Genomic DNA, 12,429 nt, shown 5'->3' with positions numbered 1-12,429 from the left:
ATTTACCATTAGCGAGGCCACTGATTGGATAATGCTCCCCCCAACAAGAGCATGGGGGATGTTGGTAAACAGAGCTGTCATTTACTATGGGCTGGGAAGAGATTATTGTGATTCAGATGATCACAACCAACTTCTGCCGCATATGCAGCCATCTGCTTCCCAGCAGAGGTTAGAAAGGAAACACATGTCGAAATTTATCCGTAGACGAATGTTAGCTTTTAAAAAAAAATCAGTGTAATCTTGCTGTAAAAGCGTTGCCAACAAACTGAATATATATACAGTTACACCAAGTGGTTTTCTGTGGAACAGGATCCTCTACTTTTGGTTTTCCACACTGCAAACCGATCCCTGATTATATTCATAACCACAGATGACTCTAAACCGGATTGTTGATCAGCGTTTGGGAAGAACTCCCTCCCTTGAGCTATTATGGGTGGGGAGAGGGCAGAGGGCTCGTCACCTGTAATAGGCTTAAGTGTGTCTGAGAGCACGCCTGTAGCCCTGGGGCCGACCCGGGGTCGGTGTAGGCTCATTAGAGCCGCAGTTGTACGTGGCCGGTGGGATCGATGGTGTGGCTCGAGTGTGAGTCTGAATGAAGACCTCATTAGGAAGCGAGGCTGCTGGGTACACTAGTGACGGTCTATTAATAGAGCATCTATACAAGAGAATAGAGATCACCTCTCTGAGGGGAGCAGGTGGATGGTTGGATAAAGAAAAAAATGATGTCAACTGATAGGAAAAGTTGAGTACATGGAGAGCAGGAGACATCAGAATTATTATAATTTTTTTTAAATAAATAGTTTTGAATAAATACCTTGATCTGTGGGGATGATGGGAACATCTTTAGCAGCAGGAGAAGTGCAGAGAATTTGATTCCCATCCACTCTGCCCTCAACCTCTGTCAGGTTCCCGAAGGAGCATGTGATTCCAGCAGAAAGATCCGGAACATCTGTCACTTTCACCAGGAGCTAGACGGAGGAAATAAATCAGATTAGAACAGTAGTTTTCATAATTAAATAAAACTAAATTAAATAAAATAATCTGAATTACTTTCTTCTATTGAGTTCAATGTAATGCACTTAGATATAGAAATGTACATTTTGTATTTTTTTTTTATTTTGATTAAATTATATATTTTCGAAAAAAGAAAAAAAATATATATATAATGATAATTATTACAATTGTAATCATTTATGTGTAATGTATATTATATATATCAAATTATCGCGAGTGGGTAGAATCAGTACCACGGTCTACATGTCTGAACCATGAGTGCTATTCTCCAAGCTATGGCTCCGAAAGAAGCTATTTATTACTGATCAAATAACCTCAGTCTTTTCACATGGGCAAAGTTCATTCGGCAGCATGCAGCAGATGGTCTCGCACAGCATAAACTCCAGCCATCATTACAGACTTAACCTTATTAAGACTCCTGCTCAAAGAGGGCATTTGACAAATCCATCCGTTCTTTCTCTGTCTTTGTAAAACATCTCCTGCATTTCACACCAATGCTCTTCCAAAGTCATTCTCCGGGGGACCGGTGACACACAGGATCGAGCTCACAGGCTATAAATACACACTTTTCACATGCAGGCTGGTCTTCTCGTCACTGAAGAAGAGGACAATTATTAAAATAATTGTGACATTTGTTAAAAATGCTAGGCTGGTTTTTTAATTTTACAACATCGTTTTCAAAAGTTCTAACTATCATGCAGATCTTCATAGATTATGTACATTCAGCCTATCTCATTGAATTCTCTTTTGAAATTTCCAGCATCTATATGCCATCTAATTATTTCAAGACCACAAGGATGTTCATTTCTGCACTCTTCAGGCTAGTGCGCTGAGAGCGACAGCTACAGGATCGCTAATTAGCTGACTTGTTATTTGTTGTAGATACACAGGCTGTACTCATACATTGAGACAAGGCATTGTTTGCGGTTAGCGTGGTCTATAAAGAATTGTCTGACCATAACTACATTGACGAGGCGTGATTGGTGTCTCTATGTCTCTGATGTCCATGCCTTTGCTCCTTTCATTGCGTGTTTTTTTATTTTGCAATGTGCATGGAGGGCTGATTGTTGCTAGCATTTCTAATAAAGGTAATTTGATTTTTGCTGCTTTTCATGCTCCTTCGGCACACATGCGGATGAGTTTTGTTGTCATGGTAATGGTTTCCCTTCATCGTACGACGCGGCGAACAGCGGTGACCCTGTTGTCATGTTGTTGAGCGCTACGGCATGACAGAAACATCTAATTTAGAGCCAGACGCCTCATTATCTTAATCAGGTAGCTGTGATACAGGGACTCAATTATCAATTATCTGGACATCACAATTTTTTCCATTAACCAAGGTGAATACCTTCATACGTTCTGGTATGCAAAAGTGAGGTCTTTTTTGCTTGGTTAAAAATTGCGTTGCTAAAAATAATGCCCAAAACACGAGTCGTAGCCCTTAATCGATGTCTCTGTCTTCTTGAACGCAACTCCTACTCTGGCCCACACGCTTATTTGGCATCTCACCCACACAAATACCTTTCCCAAAGGCCTCTCTTTCCAGATCTCTCGCACTTTAAGCCCTCTCACACAGCACACACTTTCCAAACCCAAAACCAGTGTTGTAGTCGAGACCAGCTCATTCGAGTCCGAGTCCAGATCGAGTCCAGAGAGGGTCGAGTCCGAGTCAAGACCGAGTTCAGAAAGGGTCGAGTCCGAGTCAAGACCGAGTTCAGAAAGGGTCGAGTCCGAGTCAAGACCGAGTTCAGAAAGGGTCGAGTCCGAGTCAAGACCGAGACCAGAGAGAATCTTCAAGAGTATGTCAAATGTTTGGTGGAAACAATAAAGGTTAAAAGGGCCACATAGTATGTGGTGTAAAGGTAATTTTATTAGTATTATGAAGTGTTACTTGTCAATATTAAGTGCTCATTTTCACATAACACCGTTGTACCACTATACACATCCATATAACCTTTCTAGTACACATACAGTAATATTACTGTACGACTCTATATTGTAATTCTACATAACACTTCTAGTACAAGTAACATTACTGTACCACTATACCTGTAAATGTTCAACTGTAACAGCTTTTACATAACTTTTAACCTTGAAGCTTAACTAATGACTGCTAATATCCTTACAATGTCTTGGATTATGTGCACTTTAGATGTTGTGAAGATTACAGATGGGCATAATTACTTTTCAAAAAAATAAGTGAGGAGACCATCCTGCTACCCAACCAAGCACGATGTGGTCTCATGATCAATCCACCCCGACTAAATACTCTCTCTACTGGTGCAGAGGAAGCGGGGACTGACAACAGTTACCATTTTATCACTTTCTGTAACAGCAATGGATAATCTAATGCTAATTTCACTGGATGGTGCGTTTTAATGCAGGGTAAAATACACACTAGTCAAAGTTTTTTTTAGTTACGGAGGGCATACACACAAGAGCCGACTGACTGTCCAGGAAAATTTTATCCAAAAGTGTGTATGTGCCAGGGGAAGAAAGCTGGATCAAATGCCATATAAGTTCAATGCATTCTGTCAGACATTTTTGGGGGGGAGATGTTTAGTGTTAAGACAGTTAGTCTGTGTCTGTATTCATTATATAATTTAATTAAACAATGTTTGTTTTTTTTTCTGCGACCATTTTGTCCTACTTTGTAAAAATAACACAGTTGAGAGAAATAATGTAGCAATGTGGCTTTCTGGAAAGCGGGATCACTACAGGCGGATGGCAGGAGGGTAACTTAAGGCCGGTGACACACTGGCTGCGTGGCGTCTCTGCTGCGTGCCAGAAGCGTGGTGGCTGCTTCGCGTTTTCTGTGTCTTTACACACCAGAAGCGTGCCTGCACGCGGCGCTTGGCGCACTGCTGCTGCTGTAGGAGACATAGAGGGAGACCGCCGAAAAACCAGGATCTTGTCTTCATGACAACAATATCAACTTTTTTTTTTTTTTTTTTTTACACACCTACTGATAGGACACCGTCAACAGTATTGACGGCAAAATAGAGTATGTTTGACAGGTGCAATATTTGACAATCGATCATTATTAATTTATTTTTTAAATTACATTTATATCTGAATTTATGTCAACCTATAGACTTTGAAATATCTAAATGTCATGAATTAATATGTATTTGTGTACAAAATGACATATAAACATATTTTCCTAGTATATTTTGCCTGGAAACGCTTCCAACATGCATGCGTGTGGCGTGAAAAATAGGCGTCGGTTCTATTTCTAGCATGCACGGGTTTTCCGCGCGTCTCACGCATGCAGTCTGCAAGATCTAACCTGTTAACATGGGAGCCGAATTAAAAACAGACACGCCACGCATTGTGTTGCTGGCCTAACGTTTCACGACAAAAGAAAATCACCAGTCATTGGATTTGTCAATCATACATCAATTTAAATAAACATTAACATACAGTAGAATAATCATGAAATATTTTGATTGGGACTCGAGTGGACTCGGGCATAAGTCCGATTCCTAATATGTTCGAGTCCGAGTCAATACCGAGTCAAAATGCACACGAGTCCATGACAAGACCGAGACCATTAAAATACGGTCTCGAGACCGAGTCCAAGACCGAGTCCGAGTCTCGAGTACTCAACACTGCCCAAAACTGTCAAAATCTAGACACCGCAATGAAAATTAATTAATGGGGTAGGTAATTCTTGCTCAAAGGAATCCATGCTAATTCATTTTAGTCAACATCACCTCGAGGTTGTTAAGGTGTTTGTGTTCTTGTGAGTCAAGGTTATAAATGGTCTTCGAGGTGTCTCACCGGAACGCTGGGTTCAGACACAGCGATGCTGTCTGGGTACACTGTGGCTTTCACACACTGGGTCAGTGTGGCGGCGAAACGGTATGGCTCGTTTGCCCGCTCACAACGATCCCTTTGAGAACATCTAGAAGAGAGAGGGAGTGCATAGTAATTAGTTGTGAAAATATTGAGACAACCACAAAGACTGATGTTTATTAATTTGGCAGACACTGACAAATTACAGTCCATTCAAAGCAAATATATTTATTAGTATATGTGTTCCCTGGGAATCAGTAGAAGGTAACCCTTGTCTCAGCACATATCAAGTTAATGAATGATTAACAAACCAATAAACAAAAATAAAATTAATTTATGTGTAATATTCATTTGATATTCTTTCATCATTTACCCACCCTTATGTCAAATAAAAATAACGGTTATTTCTAAAACACATTTAAAAACAACGGGTGGATGCACAAGTGCTGTACAATAACATAACACATGCAAAAATATATAAAGCATGATAATAATTCCAAAATTCAAAAAATTGACTCAATTCCAAGCTTTCTGAAGCCAAGTTAAAAAAGGAAAACTGAAGCAAAACTTTATTTAAATCATTATTTGTTGAAAGCAATCTCTGTCAGAGTTTTCAGATCTTATTCAGTTCATGAATGTTGCATTAAAACACGTCATGCTAGATTTGATGTCTATGACAAGACATACTAATGAAGTTTGATACCAGTTAAATCTGGCAAAACAAATAAGCATTAAAGAGATTTTAGAACTATAAAAGAGGGTAAGATTTCATATTTTTGCAGTTAAACAGTCCTCATTTTAAAAAAAGAGCTTCTCCAATGTCACTTTTTTACTTGGAGGAAAAGAGAAAACATGGATTTGGAATGACAAAACGGTGAATAAAAGTTCTGTATCTGTAAAAACTGTAATATTGTGAAATATTTTTACAATTTAAAATAACTGTTTTCTATTTTAATAGAATTTATTGATCGAAAGAGTATCTCTTTGACTTTTAAGTGTGGTTCATTCACACACAAGCTACATAAGCGTCACTGCCGACTTCAGCTGCTGTCCTTGGTGCTGAATTTTTTTATACAATCACTCTCCCAAAAAGAGCAATCTGTAACTTCTAATTCCAGACAAGCTGATCAGACATCACATGACTAAAGCTGTCATTACTGCCTCAAGCCAACAATGTTCATGCCTTAGACGTATAAAATTCCAGAATACGTCCTCTTATTCCTCTCAAAGTGTTTTTACTTAGAGGAAAGCATTGATAGACAGGAAAATGCCATTTTTGATGCTTTGCATTTACACATAGACTAACAGAAGCTACTATGGTTGATATAGTTCTGGTCATCCTACAGTTATAAATCTCACTGTTCTTCAGAAAATCTTCTTTTTTTTATTTAGAATTTATATTTTACTTTTCACACCACACTCATTCAGCCTGTCACTTGGTTTCGACTCAGCCTCCCTCTCTCTTTGCTCCTCTATCTTTGACAAAGAGCATGTAGGCTTGCAATTTGCCGTGTCTTTTTAACCTGCCTAATGCTCTGGGTGGGGGTGACACTTAATGTGCTTTCAGATGTCCAGGACGGCTTGTGCATACTTCACTCTCTGAAAACGTGGGTGTGGGTTTGTCTGCACGAGTGTGTGCATCTCTCTGAGCCACCAAATCCAGGCACCAGGTTTGATTTTGGAGGAGGAGGTGGGTGTACTCAGGATGCTGCGTTGCCATGGCACCAGGAGACAGCCATTATAATTTGTGTGAACATGTAAGTGTGTGTACTTAGTGGGCAACCTCTTCTCTCTCTTTCATTAAATGAAGTGTGTATGGTTCCTGCACAATTCAAGGTTTCTTGCACCAAAATGTGGTGTTTTAGTTGGACTCTTCCGTTTTCAGCATCCACTCTGGCCCTTAGAATTAAACGGGTCGTTTTAGCAACTGCGGGCCAACCTTTAATATGCAAATGAACTCTGTTATGATTGACTAAACTCTTTGCATTGACATACTGCAAACTGAAAGCTACTGACAAAATGGTGTTAATTATGAATAAGCGTTGATATTTAAATGTGGTAGTAATACGTTAAAAGTTGTGTATTTGACAAGCTTTAAGATTTATGAATGACCTGTTTTCAGTGTGCATGTGTGTGTATGTGTGTGTGAGGGAAAGAGAGAGAGAGAAAGAGGAGGGTAGTGGTAGTAGTGAGTTAACCTTTGGGTTCTTCTCTACTGTCTGCTTTTATCCCTGCGCAACAGCCAGGCTATTACAGCATCTTTTCTCCTTCTAACACACTCAACATACACACTCAACACTGACGAGAAGAGACAGATGACAGGAATAGAAGTAGGAGTTGTGAACTCCTTCCTGGGAGGATCAGATGAGATGGAGTAGAGAACAGAAGAGCCACGATGAGATGAGTAAAGATGGGACAAGAGGAGAGGATGGGAGATAAGGGACAAAAAGAGAGGAGATGAGAAGTGGAGACAAGAAGTAAAGAAGGAGACCAGATGAGACACTATACAGACAAGGCAAAAAGAAGAGATCAATATGTAATTAGGAATTTAGCCGAGCACCATCCCATATGACCTGAACACAGACCAGCACCATTTAAGTTCAATAAGGAGACCAAGGAGTAAACGTGTAGCCATGTAATGAGCAGCGTATTATTGTTATAACCATAATGATGCTGCTTAAATGAATGTGTGCAGATATCAATGACATTTAACTGATCTGGGGTTGTTGTAGTGTGATGAGCTGTGTTATTGCTGATTGCCAAATAATTTATTTAATGTGTTATGACTATACTTCTCTATATCATTCTAAATGTGGGACACGTAAGGTCACTGCATTATGAAACGGGATCAAGATCATTCAGCATGCTACTTTATACAGTTCTGGTGATGGTAAGAAAGGTAACTGAAGATAACAAAAGCCATGATGTTCAGTTATACCTGAGGTTGTTGCCACCTATCTTGTGCAAAATCTATGGCTATAGATTTGGAATGGTCTACAAGTACTGCATTCTGCATACTACATTATTAAGTATGTGGGAAAATAAACTACTCAAAAAGCAATGATAAATGATGCATGATAAACATATATTAGTAGCTACATTGTTATCACATGATATCAACCCGTTTAATAAATAATAAAACAAAAACAATATTACACAATACATAAAAATACTATTTATTAAATTAAGCAAGTCTAATTAACACATTATTTAATAAACTTACGTATACATTTTTTATTATTCAAATTAATAACAATTAAAAGAAAATAAAATGTACTGATACATTATAAATAAAATTAAACAAACTCGGAAATTATAAAACATGAATGCATAAATTAATTATAAATTATTTAATAAAAAATTTTTGATTAATATAATTATTTTCAGAGTTATACAAGGTGAATTTCCATCCAATTAAATACTGTATTAAAACCAGGCCTGAATATAAAAATATTATAATTCCCAATAAACCTTTTTTTCAGGTTTATTTTTCACATGGAAGGTCAAGTCTTGTGCACTGCATTATGGGACACAACATCTCACATATTGTACTCTGGGCATTCAATGCTAGTCTCACTCACACACACACAACACACACACAACACACACACACACACACACACACACACACGCGCACACACACACACACACACACACACACACACACACACACACACACACACTTTCCAAACACTTATGTATTCACTTTCCAAACACTTATGTATTCCATAATGTTAAATACACTCTCATACTGTCCATGAGGGAAAAATACCCTTAGACTCCAGAAGGTTAAACTGATCAGGGCTGAGATTCCCCACCTCCCTCCTTCTCTCTTTAATGAGCTAAATCCTAAAAGCGATTAGGATCTGTTGGAATGATCCCTGCTGAGCAATTGCGGGATCACTGATATTAAAACAGCCTGTGACCTCAAAGGAGTTCAGCCAATCAGATCATCTCCAGGATTAGTGTTCTCCACGGGCCGAGGAGATTAGTCCTCATCTCTCTAATTCTCTCTCCTTAGTCCTCCTTTTTCTGTCTCTTCCCAGTTTCAGCGTCCCGTCTAACTAGCCAATGAGAGATGTATCTGGTTCTTATGCCAGAGAGACAGATATCAGACAGATGCTGTTTGCCTTCATAGTCTAAACACTGGTAGATTTAGTGATGCCTAATATACTCATAGACCATTACCGCATTACATACCTCTTCTCACTCATTTTTTTCTCCTTTCAATCACATGGTGTGCAGCAGCTGTTGGTAATTATAGGAATATCGGCAAATCACACTATTCTGAACTAAGGTAAGAATAAAGAGAGAGATGTTTCGCACACTAAGAGCAGAATTATGTTGATCTACAAAAAAGCATAAAAAAAAAAAATCATAACAACAAGGCAAGTACAATAAATAAATACACTTGCGTTCAAAAGTTTGGGGTATTTTAAAAAAAGAAATTAACATATTTATTCAGCAAGGCCACACTAGATCAATTAATTGCTGTTCTTTTGAACTTTTAATCAAAGATTCCTAAAAAAAATGACTGAGACTGGAGTAATGGCTGCTGGAAATTCAGCTTTGCCACCTCAGGGATAAATTACATTTTAAAATACATTAAACCAGAATGCAATTATTTAAAAAAATATATATATAGTTCACACTATTACAGTTTTTACTCAAATAAATGGCAGCTTTGGTGAGCATAAGAGAAAAAGTTTTGAACGTTTTTGTAAACATCTAATGATTCAAATAAAACTGGACCGTCTTTCAGGACCGAAAATTTCAACAAACAGCAAGAATTTTTTCTTACAAATTTGGAACTTATATATAACTTCATCAAATCAAATAAATGCAGTGCTTCTTTCAAAATATGACTTATTAAAGATTGTGAATTATTAACAAAAGTCTGTGATATTTGCCTGGTGTATAATTTATGTTGTTTTAAAGACGTTTTTAGGATTCATTTTTTCCTTAAACCACTTGTTTTTGTGCTTTAATTATCACAGAAAAACCCTGTGTTGATCTGAAGAATCCTTTCTAATCTCATATAATACATCAAGAATAAAAAAAACAAAAAACTTATTGATTTAAAAGGTGTCCTATGATGAACTTTTGCTGCAAAGAAACATTTAAAAAACTTTATTATAAAGTATATGCAAAAGAGGAGAAAAACAGTGCCGTGAAGAAGTTAAAAGACGAATGGAACCATTGTAGTACTTGTCAGCAATCTCTCTCTCTCTCTCTCACTGTCTTTCGCTCTATCAGATGAGGAAGGATGGACTCCATAGGGGCCGTGAGGAGTGAGAAATGAGCAAATATGAGTGTGGAGCTGGAATTAGAGCCAGCGAGAGATTTTAATTTCATTAAGAGAACACTGACTGTGAAAAAGCACTCGCCATGTGGAGGGAGGAATTCAGGCTAACATGGAGGGAAAGAGAAAATGATCGAATCTGATGTATAGCATGGTATTGAATGATTACCATATTGATATACCATGTACCATATTAACCATATATGTTCTTGCCCAAAAAACGCAACTAAAAACAACTATAGCATATATATGTAAATTATAAAAAAAGTGCCTTGCCACATGTTAAAAAAGGTATGGTACTTTCAGTTCTTTTGCTAGTGAATTAATAAATACATAAGCTTGTCTGCACAACAAAGTATGGTAAGTCTGAAATTTGAATGGCCTCTGTATTACATGAGCTTTAATACAGCAGAAATCCCCAGAGGACTGATGGAGTAATGTAATCCTGCTGCTCCAACGGCAGGCTGACGAGAAAAAAAAAAACAGCCCCATTCTGAACATAGATGCACAGATATCGCTCGCTTCGCAAATTATTTGTCCCTGTCCTGTTGGGGGTCATGTAAATTACTTTAAATGCACTTTTCAAAGGGAAGTACGCCTGCCATTACTGTAATGATGGCAGTGAAGGGTTTACACGCACTCCCCTACTGAGTCAGGACACAAGAGAGAAGACATTGGCACAAAACCACTAAAAGATGATGAACATAGTAATGTTGGTTGCCTGTTGGTCTGGAAACACTGAATTCAATATTTAAAAGAATACAAACATCTGAGGATTCAGCGTTCAGTGAGATATAAACATCTGGATGCAGCTGCAGCAGTCCACCACCAGAGGGCAAACAACCTCTGTGCCATTTAAGCACCACTGGGCTCTTCCCAATGATCATGCCTAGACTTTTCACCACATGATTTCAGTTTTGGAGAATGTGGTCTTCAAATACATAAGAATCATTTGTTATTAAGTATTAACTGTGCGTGTCAATATAAAGAAGGAACTTACATGTTATGCAGCACACACCAGCCACAGTGTGGATCTCCTGAGCTCAGACACTCTCCACACGTGCCATACTGTTCACAGGACTCGATCGGCACTCGTGTGACCTGCAGAACAAAGAAAGAAGTAAAAAAAAAACAAAAAAAAAAAACTGAGCCTATTCAACCAAGAGAAGCTATATTAATCCATTCAATGAATATATGATACTGGAGTAACATTTGAAAGTCAAAGATTCCCAAGCCATTTCATTTTGAGACAATAGCTGGATTTCCATCACCCTGCTTTTATCAGAATCGAGTGATGGAAACGCTGAACTTTGAATAGAAAATGCCTTAATTCGCTAAAAAATGTTTACGCTCGCTTGAGGAGGTTTTGGTTTTTGGTGTTAATGTGAATAATGGGAGATGAAAATGCATTTTGCAAATAAATTCCTCCAAGTACATCAAAAAAGTCATCACTCTGTGCTATGGTATGGTAAATCCTAATTAATCAGCGGACCGATCTTGCTCCACAGCATCTGAAATGTTGTTATATGGTCATTTGGAAATGGCTGAGCAAAGTTTGTCATCAAAGTATTACTGTATAATTGCCTTCCAGAATTGTTGAACGACTGTGTTCCCAAATAGTAGCATCCACCCCCGAAAGCAATAAATGCATTATTATTCGTCTCCAGAGTGAGACTCAATTCAGTGACCATTATAAAAAGCAAACTTGTCACGCCTCAAAACTCAACAATAAGCGTGTATCTGGCAAAAAGTCTGAACATATGTTCTCTCTCTCTTACACACACACATATACACACACCTAGACAATCAAACACTCCTGTAATACCTCAGAGATGAGGGCTAATCAGACACACACTCACAAATGCCCACTACAACAGACTAGAGCCTTTCTTTGCCCGCTGACCCACAAAGCCCCTCTCCACTCACACAGCCTTCTGCTGCCCACTTGGCATGCTGGGATAGCGTCACTGTGATGACCGGGCCACAGCTCTGTGATTTGTGCCTGCACTTGTAATATCTCTTTTATCTATTTATGTAATTTCAGGGGTTTGTTTTCATTGCCAGCGCTGAAGTCTGTGATGTCCTCCCTTGTCGCTGAGGGGATTTTTTTGGGTGCACCTGCATCCTATTAACACACACAAGCAGAACAGGATAGTGTGAATGAATCTATCTATCTATCTATCTATCTATCTATCTATCTATCTATCTATCTATCTATCTATCTATCTATCTATCTATCTATCTATCTATATACACAAAACAAATATTAAATTTATTTTTAAATAATCAATAATAATAAGTTATTATATATAATA

The 12,429-nt window shown here is 38.1% G+C and overlaps 1 protein-coding gene across 2 annotated transcripts in view; it reads right to left on the bottom strand.

Annotated features, from left to right (window-relative positions):
* Window positions 1-12,429, bottom strand: part of LOC127945120 (plexin-A2-like) — a 174,777-nt gene that overhangs the window by 61,869 nt on the left and 100,479 nt on the right. For both annotated transcript variants that reach the window (XM_052541700.1, XM_052541699.1), the window contains exons 5-7: window positions 11,115-11,215; window positions 4,798-4,921; window positions 815-968 (exon numbers count right to left, since the gene is read on the bottom strand). In XM_052541700.1, coding sequence (XP_052397660.1) covers window positions 815-968; window positions 4,798-4,921; window positions 11,115-11,215 — 379 coding nt within the window. The remainder of the gene's footprint in view (window positions 1-814; window positions 969-4,797; window positions 4,922-11,114; window positions 11,216-12,429) is intronic.

Source organism: Carassius gibelio, chromosome A23 (genome assembly GCF_023724105.1).
Source record: "Carassius gibelio isolate Cgi1373 ecotype wild population from Czech Republic chromosome A23, carGib1.2-hapl.c, whole genome shotgun sequence".
Classification (NCBI taxonomy): Eukaryota; Metazoa; Chordata; class Actinopteri; order Cypriniformes; family Cyprinidae; genus Carassius; species Carassius gibelio.
This window is presented reverse-complemented; position numbering and strand designations above follow the sequence as displayed.